This window comes from Erinaceus europaeus, chromosome 18, assembly GCF_950295315.1.
Source record: "Erinaceus europaeus chromosome 18, mEriEur2.1, whole genome shotgun sequence".
NCBI classification, from domain to species: domain Eukaryota; kingdom Metazoa; phylum Chordata; class Mammalia; order Eulipotyphla; family Erinaceidae; genus Erinaceus; species Erinaceus europaeus.
The window spans coordinates 4331471-4348388 of NC_080179.1; the positions used below are offsets into that span (position 1 = coordinate 4331471).

At 44.8% G+C, this 16918-nt stretch overlaps 1 protein-coding gene across 2 annotated transcripts in view; it reads right to left on the reverse strand.

The window, feature by feature from the left end:
* Positions 1 to 16918, reverse strand: part of MFSD6 (major facilitator superfamily domain containing 6) — a 49906-nt gene continuing 32988 nt past the window's right edge. Inside the window, exons 3-7 of one of the 2 annotated variants that reach the window (XM_016190771.2) lie at positions 9066 to 9227; positions 7723 to 7821; positions 5599 to 5879; positions 2353 to 2377; positions 2037 to 2169 (exon numbers count right to left, since the gene is read on the reverse strand). In XM_016190771.2, the coding sequence (XP_016046257.1) occupies positions 2159 to 2169; positions 2353 to 2377; positions 5599 to 5879; positions 7723 to 7821; positions 9066 to 9227 (578 nt within the window). In that variant the 3' untranslated portion in view covers positions 2037 to 2158. Of the gene's footprint in view, positions 2170 to 2352; positions 2378 to 5598; positions 5880 to 7722; positions 7822 to 9065; positions 9228 to 16918 lie in introns of both variants that reach the window. The other variant, XM_016190770.2, reaches the window with a different exon arrangement.

Sequence of the window (16918 nt, forward strand, 5' to 3'; positions counted from 1 at the left end):
TTTCATTTGAACTTACTTTAATATATATATATATATTTTTTAATGGCATATGGCACTTTGAGGACAGAAAAAAGTCACAAAGTCCACAAATTCATGAAGGCGTCCACTCTCCGAGGCTGGAGATGACAGCAGCATTGAATCAGCTCTCACAGGAAACAGTTCCTAGCAAAGGTCTGTTGGATTTTGTCTCGTGCTCTAGAGTGGAGAACTTCTGTTTACTCACATCCTAAGCATTTTAATATCTTAAAATAGTCTTTATTTTTATTTCAACATGTCAACAGCAGGCTTTTCAAAGAAATAAATCAGATCTGTAAACACGACATACAGTAGAAGTTTCTGACTCGCTACCATTTCACAAATCCACATTCTATACATTCATAGGCGGAAATCAGTCTGTCACCCATTTTTTTTTTAATTTCTATAATTACATAAGCATAATAAATACATCTGATTTTAAAGGTCACTTAAATGCATGATAATTTACAGTACAGTACATTTCAGTTCAAGTGCAAAAATAACTATTTACTTAACTCTTTCCACTCGTTTATTTTTAAACTGTGTTTGAGGTGAGGCTGGACGTCCCCGTGTAAGATCTCTGCTCCCAGCGGTGTGTCATGGAGAAACTGTCACTAAACCCTGGACCCTGCGTCGTCAGGGTCGGAGGTAAGGTGAGCCGTTCACCTTTCACTCTGTTCTCTCCTTGCTCCTGTGCTCATCCACAGAACCTCACACTCTCTGACTGACCTTCATTCCGCTGTGGTAGTCTTTCCTCTCCCCCGGGGCTCTGGATGAAACCTCAGCTTTCACTGTTAGTAGCAAGCTTCATGTGTGAACCACACCCAGTCACTGTTCTGACTGTAGCTGTAATATATACAATAGCTTATCCATAGCTGAACTGTCCAGTGCCTGACTACGTCTCCACAGGAGTGGAGATACGGAGGCTCACGTCCTTAGGAACTACAAAGTATGCTTCTGTCCTGCCCATTCCAGTGTTGCTACTTTCCCCTGTCCCTCTCACCAAAACCCTTACGCAACTTGAAAAAATTGTATCCCTCCCCCAGGCACTTACATCTTATACTGTTATTTGTAAATAGTACTACTTAAGGAAAGAAATCCTTAGGAATTCAGTGGTTTGTTTTATTTCATCAACGAACTGGAGCTCAAATCACTATGAAGCTGTAAATAGTGAGGACGGCCACGGACAGCATCACTGTAGATGTAGGGGCGCTTTCCCTGTCAAGCCTTGGGGTACTGAGTTGGTTAGTTAACTCGATATATTCCCTCTTCTAGTCTTAAAGCCCATTTAAAACAAAAGGCATTTTAAAGCTCAGCTAAACTTGCAGTTGTCAATACCAGATCTTGCTGCTCAAAGGTCTGACACTTTCATTATACACCTTACACATATAAAAATAGATTTGCTAGACATACGCCAAGTTTCTAACGAAACTTTCTTTTAACAAAAGCATATATACGTTACAAACTTCTGCCTGGTTATTTTCCTTAAATACGTCATGTGATTTTTTTTTTTAAATGGTTCTCTTCAAGAGAAACAAAACTATATACAGACTCTGTTTCTTCCCAGTTTACATCGAGAGCTAAATAACTCAAATAAATAATCAGAAGAGGGAAATTATGACCACTTTCACCCTGCAACATTTCCTCCCCCTCACTGCTGGTTACAACTCTCTCTCTGATGGCAAGTCACCCTTAACCTAACCAACTGTGCACAGGCAGTACTCACTGAACTGCATTCCCTTCTCTGAGATGAATGGCGTTGTGGACAGTAGCTCGCGTCTGATCGCAGGTATGCAGAGCCCCGGCGTGCGGATGTGTTTCCATGTTAATGAGAGAGATCAGATGTTTGGGGGCATCCATGGTGCCGTGCTCCTCGAGGTGAGGTGTGTCTTGGGGTGGACGGGCCTCTCTCCCCCCGAGAGGAGCCTAGTTCCATGCAGGGTGTGAAGTGAACAGGACCCCTCAGTGTCCTCCCTCGGTGGAAGCCTGCCGGTCCCCGCCCTCCTCAGCATTCTTCTCCGTGCTTGGGCGAGTAGGGCTGTTCTGTGTTGGAGGTGCTGCTGCCTGAGGGGGTGACTGCTTTGTAGCTGGATCAGAATGGGGCTCAGGCTGGGCTCCACCAGCTGGAAAAGGTTCCCGAATCTCATTGGTCGCCTGAAAGGGGGGAATAATAATAAATAATAATAATAAAGATGCCCAGGGTCAGTCATAGCAAATAAACCCAGTTTTTATTAAATATGCTTTCCAACAAGCTCTAGAAAGCATGAGGATATCATCCTGATGCGACCATATCAGGCAACACATGGAAGAGGAGTGAGTAAGGAGGCCGTGTCTTACCTTTCATTTCCTTTCCTACGTACAACTGCCAAAGCCGCGTGAAAAACATAAAGACTATGAGCAGACACATCGTGTGGAGGTCACAGGACATTACTACTAGACGCCTGTCACGACGAGGAAAACAGTCACGTCCACAGATACTCACTGAGCTCCCCACCTGCCGCTACGGCAAGTCGCCGGGCCAGCAGCGGGGAAGGGGAGGCCGTGTCACTTGCTGAGACCACCAGGCACTAGAGCTGGAAGGCAACTGTCCACTCAAGAAGAAGACATAAGAATACGTCTCAACACTGGGTTAGAAAGAAAATGTCCCGATATTTGCCCCTAACAACTATCTGGGGTTTTGATAAGCGCACTGAAGAAGTCAAATACGACAGGAGATCCTATACACAGGGCGGGCAGATGGAGGCAGGCAGAGGAATGCTTCTGGAACCGTGAGCTCACACTACACACATCATCCGCAGCCCATCGGAATAATGTCATGGTCCATGTCACATTCCCGACTTTCACAAAACATTTTAAAAATGAGGTCCTCTCCCTCTCTCTCTCTCTCTCTCTCACTCCCCCTCTCCCTTCTATAGCAGAGCACAGCTCAGCTCTGGCTTATTGTGGTGCTGGAGATTGAACCTAGAACCTTAAATCCTTGGGCATGAAAGTCTTCTTGTATACCATTATGCTATCTCCCTGGACTAGTCTCTCTCCCTTTTTTTTTTTTTTTTAATTTTTTATTTATAAAAAGGAAACATTGACAAAACCATAGGATAAGAGGGGTACAGCTTTTCCCACCACCAGACCTCCGTATACCAACTCTTCCCCTGATAGCTTTCCTACTCTTTAACCCTCTCTCTTTATTCAAATAGCTGAATGCCAACAAAAAGCTATTTGAGACTGACTGACAAAATATATTACAATTGTACGACTTCCCCATAGGAATACTAAAATATACCTGCCAGCCCATATTAATTCTAACAGACCAGAAAAAAAAAACTGAACGTGAGTATTGAAAATAATGAAAGTGACACGACCGGGGAGAAAGTTCTATCCTTTTCTCAAGCTTCTCTTCCTGGTTTCATGTCTTCTATATGTTCCTAGTCCACAATTCTCATTCCTGGTCGAGCAGAGGATTCCTGTGGGTTTGTTAACTTGATAACCATCTTGATCGCGCACGGGGATTGCGTATGGGTAAACATTCAGTATGGCTATCAGAGAAGAGCCAGGTTTGGTTTAAACCACAGCAGTCGTGCACAACCATTTACAAAGCTGCGGTACAGGTAAAGCAGTTCAGTTGTTCTTTTCTTTTCTAAATATTTTACTTGTTTTATTTATTTATTTACTTTTAAATTCCTTTTTAAATATTTACTTATTCCCTTTTGTTGCCCTTGTTGTTTTACTGTTACAGTTATTATTGATGTCATTGTTGTTGGACAGGACAGAGAGAAATGGAGAGAGGAGGGGAAGACAGAGAAGGGGAGAGAAAGACAGACACCTGCAGACCTGCTTCACCGCCTGGGAAGCGACTCCCCTGCAGGTGGGGAGCCGGGGCTCGAACCGGGATCCTTACGCCGGTCCTTGCGCTTTGCACCACCTGCACCTAACCCACTGCGCTACTGCCCGACTCCCTTCCTGATTTTATTTTAATGAGGGAGAAAGACAAGAGCTGTGGCTTATGCTGGTGCTGGGGACAGAACCTGGGAGCTCTGAGCCTCAGGCATGAGAGTCTTTTGCAGAACCATGATGCCGTCCCTCCAGCCCTCTGTTTTTCTTAAAGAGAACAAATCATCCAAGTTCATCTTTTGTTTTTAAGACTTTACACGTTTTTTTCTAAAGTGTCTTCCAAAGCTACTTCAAATGCAGGGCTGGCATGGCTCACATCGCAAAAGAATGAGGTCAAAGCCAAAAAGCACACAGGGACTCCTAACTCCTAACCTTGCCAAACCACAGAACCACATCACGCTTGATCATTTTCCCAAGGTGTATTTAGTTTATTTTAAAGGTTTTTTTAAAAATATATTTTTATTTCCTTTTTGTTGCCCTTGTTGTTTTTCTTGTTGTTGTAGTTGTTGATGCTGTTGTTGTTGAATAGGGAGAGATGGGGAACACAGGGGGGGAAGAAAGACACCCGGGGAGTTGGGCGGTGGTGCAGCGGGTTAAGCGCAGGTGTCCCAAAGTGCAAGGACCGTCGTGAGGAACCTGGTTTGAGCCCCGGCTTCCCACCTGCAGGGAAATCGCTTCACAGGCGGTGAAGCAGGTCTGCAGGTGTCTGTCTTTCTCTCCCCCTCTCTGTCTTCCCCTCCTCTCTCCATTTCTCTCTGTCCTATCCAACAACAACGACAACATCATCATCAACAACAATAATGACAATAAGACAAGGGCAACAAAAGGGAATGAATAAACAGATATTAAAAAAAAAAAAAAAGACAAACACCTGCAGACCTGCTCCACCACCTGTGAAGTGACTCCCCTGCAGGTGGGGAGCCGGGGGGCTCGAACCGGGATCTTTATGCCGGTCCTTGCGCTTTGCACCACGTGAGCTTAACCCGCTGCACTACCGCCCAACTCCCCATATTTAGTTTTAATTACAATCACCCATACTGTTTTATCAACATAATTTGACTTAGGGAAGAGGACACTTCTAAGGAACAACAAAAAAAATTAAACATTTATATTTTATTTTCAGGTGAAGCTACCAGCAAAACTATACTTCTGTTAAGTTCCATGTCCTATCAGACCCAGAGTGATTCAGGACCATTCACTAGTTCACCACATACGCACTGAGATCCTGTCTCCCATGACAACTTCAGGATTACAGTGCTTCAAATACAGTCCCTTAAAGAACCACAGTCTGATTAGAGCTGGTATCTATTACCCTTAAAATGTTCAAGAAGAACACTAAATCAGAATGGGTTTTAATTTATTATTATTTTTTTAACCAGAGCTCTGTTCAGCTTTGACTTCCACTGGTGCTGGGGGCTGAGCGCGAGACCTTTGTGCCTCAGGCCCGGAAGTCTGTTTGTATAACCATTCTGCCGTCCCCCCAGGCCTGGGCTTTCATTTTCTGTCTTTCAGGAAGTGTCCTCTGGGAGAAACCTCTTCTACACTTCTGCAATGCACTTATCTCTGAGTCTGAAAATGATCTGCCGGCGTGCGTGCGGCTCTCCTCCAGCAGACCTTTGCTTCGTCATGCTGAAGGAGTACTGAGTAATGAAAGCCAGTGAGCCCACGTCCGGCAAACCACCCGAGGGCCTTTACCTGTAAGGGCTGGATCTCCGAAGCGCGGCTGTCTCTGGCTAGCCGCACCATCTCTTTGATCTGATAGAGTGCGTACACCAAGGTCACCCAAGGGGAGGAGCTGACCCCCCAGGCTGGCTTGTTCACATCCTCCTGTTCTTCCTGGTGCTTGGTTTTCTTGGGTGGAAGTCTGGGCTCGATGCGTGACATGACATCTTCTGTCTGTTGCTGTACCAAGTCGATGGTTGCTATGGGCACGGGACTGGAGGGGACAGGAATCCTTTCTGCCAGCATTGTCTTGTCTGAAGAGAAAATCATGTTGAAATCATTTTGTAAAGTTTTTTTACATATTTAAAAACCTATGCCGAAATCCATAAAGTAGAAAAATCCTGCAAACCTATTATTTTATTTTATTGTCCTGCTTACTCTAATGTGCTGGCTAACTTTAATAAGTTGCTGTGTACTGAAGGCTTGAATTGATGCAAATGTACAGCAAGTCGACATGCTATCTTCCAGGATCTCCTGGTAATAGCTATTAACTTCTAATGACTTATGGGATTTATTCATATTTAAATTATTGGATATAACATCTCTGGGGTATAGGCTACAGGGGCCATCACTCACTGACTTGTATGTTGTACAATGTGGGAAAACCAAGAAAACGGACCAGGCAGTGGTGCACTTGGAAGATAAAGATTATAAACGATAAACCTCGGGAGTCGGGCGGCGCAGCGGGTCAATCGCAGGTGGTGCAAAGCACGAGGACCGGCAGTAAGGACCCCGGTTCGAGCCCCTGCTTCCTACCTGTAGGGGAGTCGCTTCACAAGTGGTGAAGCAGGTCTGCAGGTATCTCTCCCCACTTCTGTCTTTCCCTCCTCTCTCCATTTCTCTCTGTCCTATCCAACATCGACGACAACAATAATAACTACAACAATAAAACAAGAGCAACAAAAGGGAATGAATAAATGTATTTTTAAAAAAAACCAAAAAACTATAAACCTCAAAAGGGAAAAGTCTTTTTTCATCTTTTGCTGAAGGCATAAGCCAAGGCTGTCTCAGAGATAGAATCCAGTAAGATTATAAGAGAATAAGAATGAGAAGAATCAGTATTATTTTTGTTTCTTTCCGCCAAACTGGTTGGCATTAAAATCTGCCTCTGTGGTTTCTTTAGTGAGTTTTTCTCTTAACAGAAGCATTTCAGTTACGTGAGGGGCAAGGGAGCCTCAAAGGACAAGACATCAAACATGAACCCTATCCCAGGACCCATGAGCCAAGGTGATCTTATTCTTACTGAGAATATTTCCCCTCCACTGGTTGGGCTTCCTTATAAAACCATTTGGCTCAGCTTGTCCCCATTTATACATCATATTTCATGTGAGCTCCTCTCCATGTAACAATCTGAATGATGGTAATAATGCCTTTTGAGGTAAAATTCAAATTTAAACCATATATATATATATATTTCAAATGCAGGAAAAAGTGTAGAGATTAATACTACTCTCTATCTATAGGAATACAATTACAATTTAGCCTTAATATGTCTAATTTAAATTTCTTTAGAATACTAGTGAAATTTTAAAGCAAAACTTCCCCTAGTGTTTTGTACAATGTAGCAAAAACAAGAAAAGGAGCCAGGCAATGGTACACTTGGTTAAGCACACATTATTACCATGAGCAAGGACCTGGGTTCAAGCCCTCACTGCCCACCTGTAGGGGGAAGCTTCGTGAGCAGGAAAGCAAACACTGCAGGTGTCTTTCCCTCTCCCTTTCCGTCTACCCCTCCCCTCTCAGTTTCTGTCTTAGCAAATAAAGGGAAAACACACACAGGAAAAAAATGGCCGCTGGGAAGATGGATTCATTGTGCAGGAACTGAGCTCCAGCGATGACCCTGGAGGAAAAGAAGGAAAAAGAAAGGGGAGAAGGGAAAGGAACGGAAATGAAAAGAAACCCCATGTTACTTAAAGCAACTCGTATTTACCAGACTCCTTCCAACATCTCCAACAGTGGTCCACATGAATCCACTGAGGATCACTGAGAAGATCTCGCCACGCAGATCTGTGGTAAATTCTGTAATACCTCCAGCTCGCAGAGGAATATATATGGCGTCAACCTTCAGAGCTATTAATAAGGAATGGACATTTTTACCTTCTTCCTCCTCGGGCACTGCCAGCCACTGGATCAGGGAAAAGAGCAGGAGTATCACCAGGCAGGCCATGCCAATTCCTCGGAAGGTAGCAGCAGCCCCTGTAAAACAGAGCGATTCCAGGAGAGTTAGGTGGCCTTCATGCAAAGCTGTCAGTGTTCTTTAACTCAGGGCTTAGAAAACAAATGGTCATTGGCTTCCAAAAACGAGGAGAAACCCAAAATACAGGGTTGTGAAGACAGCAGGAGACCCGGGTGTTGGTATTATGTCTATTAATGATCAGGTCTTAGATGTGTATTTGTGAAGGACTCTGTTACTTTCATCATGAAGCTCAGTGGTGCTATTCTGTTCATGAAAACCAAGTACTAGGGGAGGGGGGTAGCACAGTGGCTTTGCAGAAAGAATCTCATAACTGAGGCTTCAAAGTCCCAGGTCCAAGGAGTCGGGCAGTAGCGCAGCGGGTTAAGTGCACATGGCACAAAGCGCAAGGACCAGCATAAGGATCCCGGTTCGAGCCCCCGGCTCCCCACCTACAGGGGAGTCACTTCACAGGCGGTGAAGCAGGTCTGCAGGTGTCTGTCTTTCTCTCCCCCTCTCTGTCTTCCCCTCCTCTCTCCATTTCTCTCTGTCCTATCCAACAATAATGACATCAATAACAACAATAATAACTACAGCAACAATTAAAAACAACAAGGGCAACAAAAGAGAAAATAAATATTAAAAAAAAAAAAGTCCCAGGTCCAATCCCATACACCAGAGCTGAGTAGTGCTCTGGTTACAAAGCAACAGAAAAAAAAAATCACAATTATTCAACAACCCTGTCCACCTATATTAGGAAGAGCAGAGTTCAAATAGTGCTATAAACTCAGACATTTCTAGGTCCATCTTCTATATGTACAGAAAGATAAAGTCACTTTGCCTGAGCAATCCAGATGCCTGAAGCAGATAACCCCACTCCCATCCCACCTCTCCATTTTCCACTCAGGACAGACAGATGGAGTCATATTACCAAAATCAATCAATGACTACCAGTTTTCTGGTTCAAAGACGCCTTCCAGAATGAACAGCAGTGATGAGTGTTCTCCCTGCCAGCGCCAGCAGGCATGCTTCTTCACTTGCTTGCTGGCTTCCAGGTGTCTGTGTGACATCTGTACGTTGTTCGTCAGAGAGCTCTAACTACCTTCCGTCCTCACAGTCATGGACGCCAAGCGGAGAGAGAGCATGCACGCCGGAGCTTAGCTGCTGCTGACCTTCACCGGCAGCCTGAGCCTTTATGCAGCTGCTGTCGAACAATCACAGGTTTGCATGAAGTAAGTAGGGAAGAAAAAGTAAAAGGCATTCTTACCGAAATAATTGACCAGCACGCCTCCGATCATGGCACCGCAGCCTCTCCCCAAGCCCAGGTGAAGGCCCTGCAGAATGCCCTGGGCGGACGTCCTCAGCTCCGGGGGCACAGCTGCACTGAGGTAGGAGATGCAGGCCGCCCAGATGGCTGCGTGTGTCACTCCTGCGGAGGAAGAGGCATGAGAGGGTTGTCTTTTATTTATTGTTTACTTATGTATTTATTTAGCCTCCAGGGTTATTGCTGGGCTCGGTGCCTGCACTAGGAATCCACTGCTCCTGGAGGCCATTGCCCCCATTTTGTTGCCCTTGTTATTATTGTTGTTATTGATGTCGTCGTTGTTGGATAGGACAGAGAGAAATGGAAAGAGGAGGGGAAGACAGAGAGGGGGAGAGAAAGACAGACACCTGCAGACCTGCTTCACCGCCCGTGAAGTGACCCCCCTGCAGGTGGGGAGCCCCGCCCTCGAACGGGGATCCTCACGCTGGTCCCTGCGCTTCACGCCATGTGCACTTAACCAGCTGCGCTACCACCCGGCCCAAGAGTTGTCTCTTTTTAGATAGGAATTATTTATTGAAACACAGATAGTTAGTTAATAAATCTACACATACACAGATCTTATTTATTTGTGATAAAATATATCACATAACGGGGCTGGGAGGTGGTACACCGGGTTAAGTGCACACAGTACTAAACACCAGGACTCCCACAGGGACCCAGGTTCAAACCTACACACACATCTGCAACCAGTCTTCTTCATATTTGCAGGTGTCTGTCTCTCTTTTTCTCTATCTCCCCCGCCCCTCTCAGTTTCTCTCTGTCCTATCAAATAAGAATAAAATTATACATAACTGGGGGCTGGAAGACAGTTCACCAAGTAGAATGGACGCACCGCTATGTGTGGTGCTCTGGGTTCAAGCCCCAGACCACATGGGGGCACTGTCAATGGTCCGAGGGGCCCTCGGCAGAGGGTGGGACAGTGTTATGACCTCTCTCCTCTGTCTCTGCAGGCTTGTAGTTAGAAGGGATTAAGACATCTTGCGTTCTGCCTAGATTAAGTTATGGGTATAGAGAAATCTCACTTTGAGATATCATAAAAAAATACCTTTTTTTTTTCTGTCATGAGGGGAGGGGAGGTTGCACTGCTTCAGACCGACTTTTTTTTTTTTTTTTTTTTTTTTTAGATAAAGGGAGACAGAAAGACATATGGAGACATACTACAGCACCAAATATTCCCCCAGTATGGGGGGGTGGGCTCAAAGCGGAGTTGGCCACATGACAAAGCGGGTGAATTCTCTCCAGGTGAGCCACACTGGCCCCACCCAGAGACATTTCCTTGTTGTGTGTGTGTGTGTGTGTGTGTGGTTTAATGTTTACAGTAGCTTTATTTGTACTAGCCACAACCTAGTACAATCCAATGTACTTCAAGAGGTCAACGGCTTCCTCGCACCTCACCTGTCAGATGCAGTCCTACCTCACCTGTCGGATGCAGTCCTACCTCACCTGTCGGATGCAATCCTTACTACTCAACAATTCGAACAAATGAGCAGTCAGCACCTGCAACAGTCTGACCACGTTACCCTAGACGGACGCTGAATCAACAGCAACAAACCTGGAAGGTTCTATTACGGGCCACAGGTTACCATGTACAGAAATGAAAGGGTTAAGGAGAGAGACAAAAGCATGAATGGCTTCTGGTGAAGGAAGATGAGGATGGCAGGCAGAGAGGTGAGACTGTAAAGAGATCAGGGGAGTTAGTTCCTCTGTGAGAAAACAACCCAGAATGTTTTGTTGCTGCTGCATAAATCTGTACCGGGGACAGACTCACACAGGTTGGCCCACAAAGGAGAACTGGGGAAGGAAGCCTTTATTCTGCCTGGCAGTGTCATGTCAGTCTCTTGCTCTGCCCTCTTACTGCGGCTCCAGACAGACTATGACCCACATAGTCAACGACGGCCACCTCTCCAGATTCAAAGGAGGTCTCGAAACTTGACATCAGGCTCAACCTGACGCTGATGACTGGCTGCGGAAGAAGGGCAAACGCTAGGAGAAGAAACTGTAGTTACAGGAGAAGTTTCTGCTGAGCAAGATGTGATTCTCGTTCTTGGATGGACCTTGAAAAATTCATGTGAAGTGAAGTAAGTCAGAAACAGAAGGATGAATATGGGACAATCTCACTCTCAGGCAGAAGTTGAAAAACAAGATGAGAAGAGAAAACACAAGTAGAACCTGAACTGGACTTGGCGTATTGCACCAAAGTAAAAGACTCTGGGGTGAGGGGATGGAGAGAGAATACAGGTCCAGAAAGGATGACAGAGGACCTAGTGGGGGTTGTATTGTTATATGGAAAACTGGGAAATGTTATGCATGTATAAACTATATTGTATTTATTATCAAATGTAAAACAAAAATTCCCCAATAAGGAACTTAAATTAAGAAAAAGGATATATTGTCAGGGGGCTGGGTAATGATGCACTTGAGTGCGCTGTGATTGTGTCTTTTCATCTTGATGCTCATTGTGATCATTTTCAGTTTGGAAAACTTATGTTAGAGGTGAGAACATGGTAGGTTTTAATCAATAGGAACTTTATTCTTTTTTTTTTTTTTTCTCTTCTAGGGTTATTTCCGGGGCTTGGTGCCTGCACTATGAATCCACTGCTCTTGGTGGCTATTTTTCCCATTTTATTGGAATAGGACAGAGAGAAATTGAGAGAGGAAGGGGGAAATAGAGAGAGAAAGGGAAAGGGAGATACCTGCAGACCTGCTTTATCACTTGTGAAGTGATCCCCCTGCAGCTGGGGAGCTGGGGGGCCCAAACCCAGATCCTTGTGCGGGTCCTTGCACTTTGCACTATGCGCACGTAACTGGGTGTGCCACCTTCCCAGCCCCTCAATAGGGGAATTTTACTCACCACGTAGGAATCAATGGAGATTGGGGGGTGGTGGTGAATTTACTGGCTTAAAGACAATTACAGAGACACTACTACATCAGCACCATATAACATGGGCCAACTGGCTTCCAGAAAAAGAAGGCAGTAACTGACTATTTTTAGTGAGTGTGCGTCACACCCCGGCACACACAATTACCTGCCAGAAACTCCTTTGTTTCAGAAGATGAAGCTACAAGATAAATACTCGCTGGAGACTTAATCTGACTTCAGTCTGCTCCTGGATAAAGTGGAACAACAGGATCTGTATTTATCCTGCTTCCTAAAACAACTAGCATGAGCACACTTCTAAAACAATCATTTTCAAAACACTCAACATCAGCACAGAGGTGGTGATTCCTGAGATGGGAAATATTGAGAGTCCTAACTGACTGCTGAGTCAACTAGCTGCAGGGAAAGGAAGGGCAACCACCCAACTGAAGGGATGAAGCCCACCATCCGGGACAGAGAAAGAGAGGAGAGAGCCCCTTAGCAAGAAGACACCCACCGTCTGGGACAGAGAAAGAGAGGAGAGAGCCCCTTAGTAAGAAGACACCCATTGTCTGGGACAGAGAGAGGAGGGAGCCCCTTAGCAAGAAGACAGTTTCAGGGGTCTGTAGAAACTTCCTCTCAACGATTCAGCAGAGAACTAGCAAGCCAAAAACCCAAACCAAACAAACAAACCAACAAAAACATGTGTAGAAACAATTCAAACCCAGGAAAGGAACCACCCCAGAGCACTGGAGAAGATGGTGTGCAGATCCCACACCTCCCACAATAGAACCTGTTTCTAGAACAACACAGATTGGAAAAACTTGTGCTTCCTGGGACTGGTACAATACTCCATAGACTTATGTGAATAGAACAGGGGAAAAAACAGCTCCTGTCTAAACCCAATTCTGGCTCAACCTAAGTAATCTTTAAATGCAAGATCCAACGGGAAAATACTACTAACTGTGTGACTAGCACAAGGCTCAAGATTATCTAAGGAAACAAACAAACAAAAATCTCCAGCAGCCAGGAGAGGGTGTGGCGTCAAAGGAACCCTCCTGCACTGCTGGTGGGAATGTCAATGGGTCCAACCTCTGTGGAGAACAGCCAGGAGAACTCTCAGAAGGCTAGAAATGGACCTACCCTATGGCCCTGCAATTCCCCTCCTGGGAATATATCCTAAGGAACCCAACACATCCATCCAAAAAGATCTGTGTACACATATGTTCTTGGCAGCACAATTTGTAATAGCCAAAACCTGGAAGCAACCCAGGTGTCCAACAACAGATGAGTGGCTGAGCAAGTTGTGGTATATATACACAATGGAATACTACTCAGCTGTAAAAAATGGTGTCTTCACTGTTTTCAGCCGATCTTGGATGGACCTTGAAAAAATCATGTTGAGTGAAATAAGTCAGAAACAGAAGGATGAATATGGGATGATCTCACTCTCAGGCCGAAGTTGAAAAACAAGACCAGAAAAGAAAACACAAGTCGAACCTGATATGGAATTGGAGTATTACACCAAAGTAAAAGACTCTGGGGTGGGTGGGTGGGTGGGTGGGGAGAATACAGGTCCATGAAAAATGATGAATGAAATAGTGGGGGTTGTATTGTTAAATGGGAATCTGGGGAATGTTATGCATGTAAAAAAAAAAAAAGAAGTAGAAACGCAAAGTAGAAATTGACTGAGTTTGGAGTATGGCACCAAAGTAAGAAAGCAGAAGTACACTAGAGTTTGCAGTGAGTACCTCCCTAATACTTCCTCTCCACTTTTCCAAGCTTTGGGTCCATGATTACTCAACAATTTGTTTGGCTTTGTATGTTAACTCTCTTTTCAGTCACCAGGTTCCAGGTGTCATCAGGATGCCAGCCAGACTTCCCTGGACAGACGACCCCACCAATATGTCCTGAAGCTCAGCTTCCCCAGAGACCCACCCTACTAGGGAAAGAGAGAGGCAGACTGGGAGTATGGACCGACCAGTCAACGCCCACGTTCAGCGGGGAAGCAATGACAGAAGCCAGACCTTCCACCTTCTGCAACCCACAGTGACCCTGGGTCCATGCTCCCAGAGGGATAGAGAATGGGAAAGCTATCGGGGGAGGGGGTGGGATATGGAGATTGGGTGGTGGGAATTGTGTGGAGTTGTACCCCTCCTACCCTATGGTTTTGTTAATTAATCCTTTCTTAAATTAAAAAATAAAAAAGAAAAAAAAAAAAAGAAAACACAGCCACCCGTAAAAAAAAAAAAAAAAATCTCCAGCAGCCAAAAAGGTAAAACTCACTGTCTGAATCTGATCAGAGGACCAGGCATTCTTCTTTTCTAGAATGGAGTGAGTAAACACTATTTATCCGGGCTACATTGAATACTATTCCTTAAAGTTTACTGAGAAGTATCAAAATAATTTTTCTTAGGTTTACCTATGTGTCAGTAACCATTTCGACCAGCTTATATTTTAACTAACGATGGGGCTAGGTGACTGGCAACAGTATACACACTAAATTAACCTCCACAGAAGTCCAAGCATTTGCTTTGTCTGACTACACAATTGTCACATCTCAGACAGATAGTGCCGGCCTTCCACAGGACTGAACATGCTTGGATAACATCTTCATTATAACGGAGCTCTGGTGGTGGGGATTGTACCCCTCTTACTCTATGGACTTGTCAGTGTTTCCATTTTATAAATTTTTTTTTTAAAGAGAGAAAATAGAGCTTTTCTAACTTTTACCTTGAAAGAGGCAAGTAGTTTCAAAGCTTGTCTATGATACAGTGTGTGTGTGTGTGTGTGTGTGTGTGTGTGTGTGTGTGTCTGTGTGTGTGTATGTGTCTTTGTGTGAGTATGCTTGTGTATTTTATATTCCTGTATTATGCCCTAGGCAAACCTGAGAGCAGGTTTTAGGATAGATAAGCACCCAAACCAGAGATAGCAAATGTCAAGCCTAATCAACACAGTTTACTGCGTGTTCAGAGCTTCCTGCCATGGAGTCATATAGGAGAAATGCTTTTATATCAAAGCCAAAAAAAAAAAAAAAAATTCACTTCCCCAAAGGTGACTTTAAGTACAAGGTGTACTGATGCGTCATGTTTCTCTCATGCTTGATCTACCAGGGCTCAGAACCTGATTTATGGTCCAGCTTCAATACTTTTCACCTCTTAAAAAAAGCATCATCTAAGGGGGGGTTTGGGTGGTGGTGAGCACACACATATTACAATGTGCAAGGACCCAGGTTCAAGCCCCTGGTCCCCACCTGCAGGGAGGAAGCAGGGCTGCAGGTGTCTCTCTACTTCTCTCCCTATTTCCCCCCTTCCTCTCCATTTCTCGCTGTCTCTATTCAATAAATAAAGATAACAAAAAGATTTTAAAAAAAAAATATCTAAATTGGGAGTCCGGCGGTAGCGCAGCAGTTAAACGCAGATGGCACCAAGCGCAAGGACTGGCATGAGGAACCCAGTTCTAGCCCCCGGCTCCCCACCTGCAGGGGAGTCGCTTCACAGGCAGTGAAGCAGGTCTGCAGGTATCTGTCTTTCTCCCCCTCTCTGTCTTCCCCTCCTCTCTCCATTTCTCTCTGTCCTATCTAACAATGACAACATCAATAATAACAACAATAATAACTACAATAAAAACAACAAGGGCAACAAAAGGGAAAAATAAGTATTTAATATTAAAATATTTATTAAGTAATAAATATTTTAAAGAAAAGAGGTATAGCATTTAAAAAATATCTAAATTACATACATTTTCCCTTCATCCTGATTTTTTTTTAGAAATTAATGATCAGGCGATAGTTCATACGCCAGAGCACATGCCTTGCCATATGTGAGACCCTGGGTTCTGGTCCTAGTACCCACGTGAGCACCAAGGAAGGGACCAAAGTTTGCTCTGTGGGTGGTGGAGCTCTGCTGCGGTGTCTCTCCTGCTCTCCTCTCTCTGTTCCAGCAAAGACAGAAAGAACCAATTTGAGCACTTGGGGAATCGAGAGGTACCGCAGAAGCAGAAGACACACTTCACTGGGCCTGCGCCCTCTACCAACACCTGGGACAACTGGGCAGGAGAAGCTTCATCAGCAGTGAAGCAGGATGGTACTGTCACTCTTTTTCTCTCTGTCCTTCTCTCTCTCTCCCCCTCCCTCCCCCGTGTCTCACCTTTAATGAAAGGAGAGAGGAGGGAGGTGGACAGGTAGGTAGATCAGTTGGGACTGGTAGAATTGTGCAGGTGCAAAGCCCCAGTGAAAACCCTGGCAACAGAAAGAAAAGAAAATGGACAGGCCTTTAAAAGGTAACACTAGAGACTCGGGCGGTGGCACAGCGGGTTAAGCGCACATGAGGCAAAGCGCAGGGACCAGCGTAAGGATCCCGGTTCGAGGCCCCGGCTCCCCACCTGCAGGGGAGTCACTTCACAGGCGGTGAAGCAGGTCTGCAGGTGTCTGTCTTTCTCTCCCCCTCTCTGTCTTCCCCTCCTCTCTCCGTTTCTCTCTGTCCTATCCAACAATAGTAACAAGAATAACTACAACAATGAAACAAGGGCAACAAAAGGGAATAAATAAATAAATATTCTTTTTTAAAAAAGATAACACTAGTCTTTGCAAGCAAACTAACTGGGAGAACAAGTAACTGCTAAGGTCTGAAATAGTGCAGATATTTGAAACCAACTCAGGAAAGGAAGAGCCTCTATTATCATTTATAAGACTATACTGTTTAAAAATTAATTTTAATGCTGACTTGTTTGTTTTTGCCATTAGGTGATCACTGGGACTCTGTGTCTGCAAGATTCCACAGCTCTGATCACCAGTTTTCCCCTTTTCTTTCTTTGTGATAGAGGGTGAGAGACAAAGAGAGTTAGGAGAGACACTTGCTCCACTGCTCATCAAACTTACTCCTGCAGAGGCTTGAACCCAGGCCCACAGGCATAGTAACTTGTGAACTTCCCAGGTGAG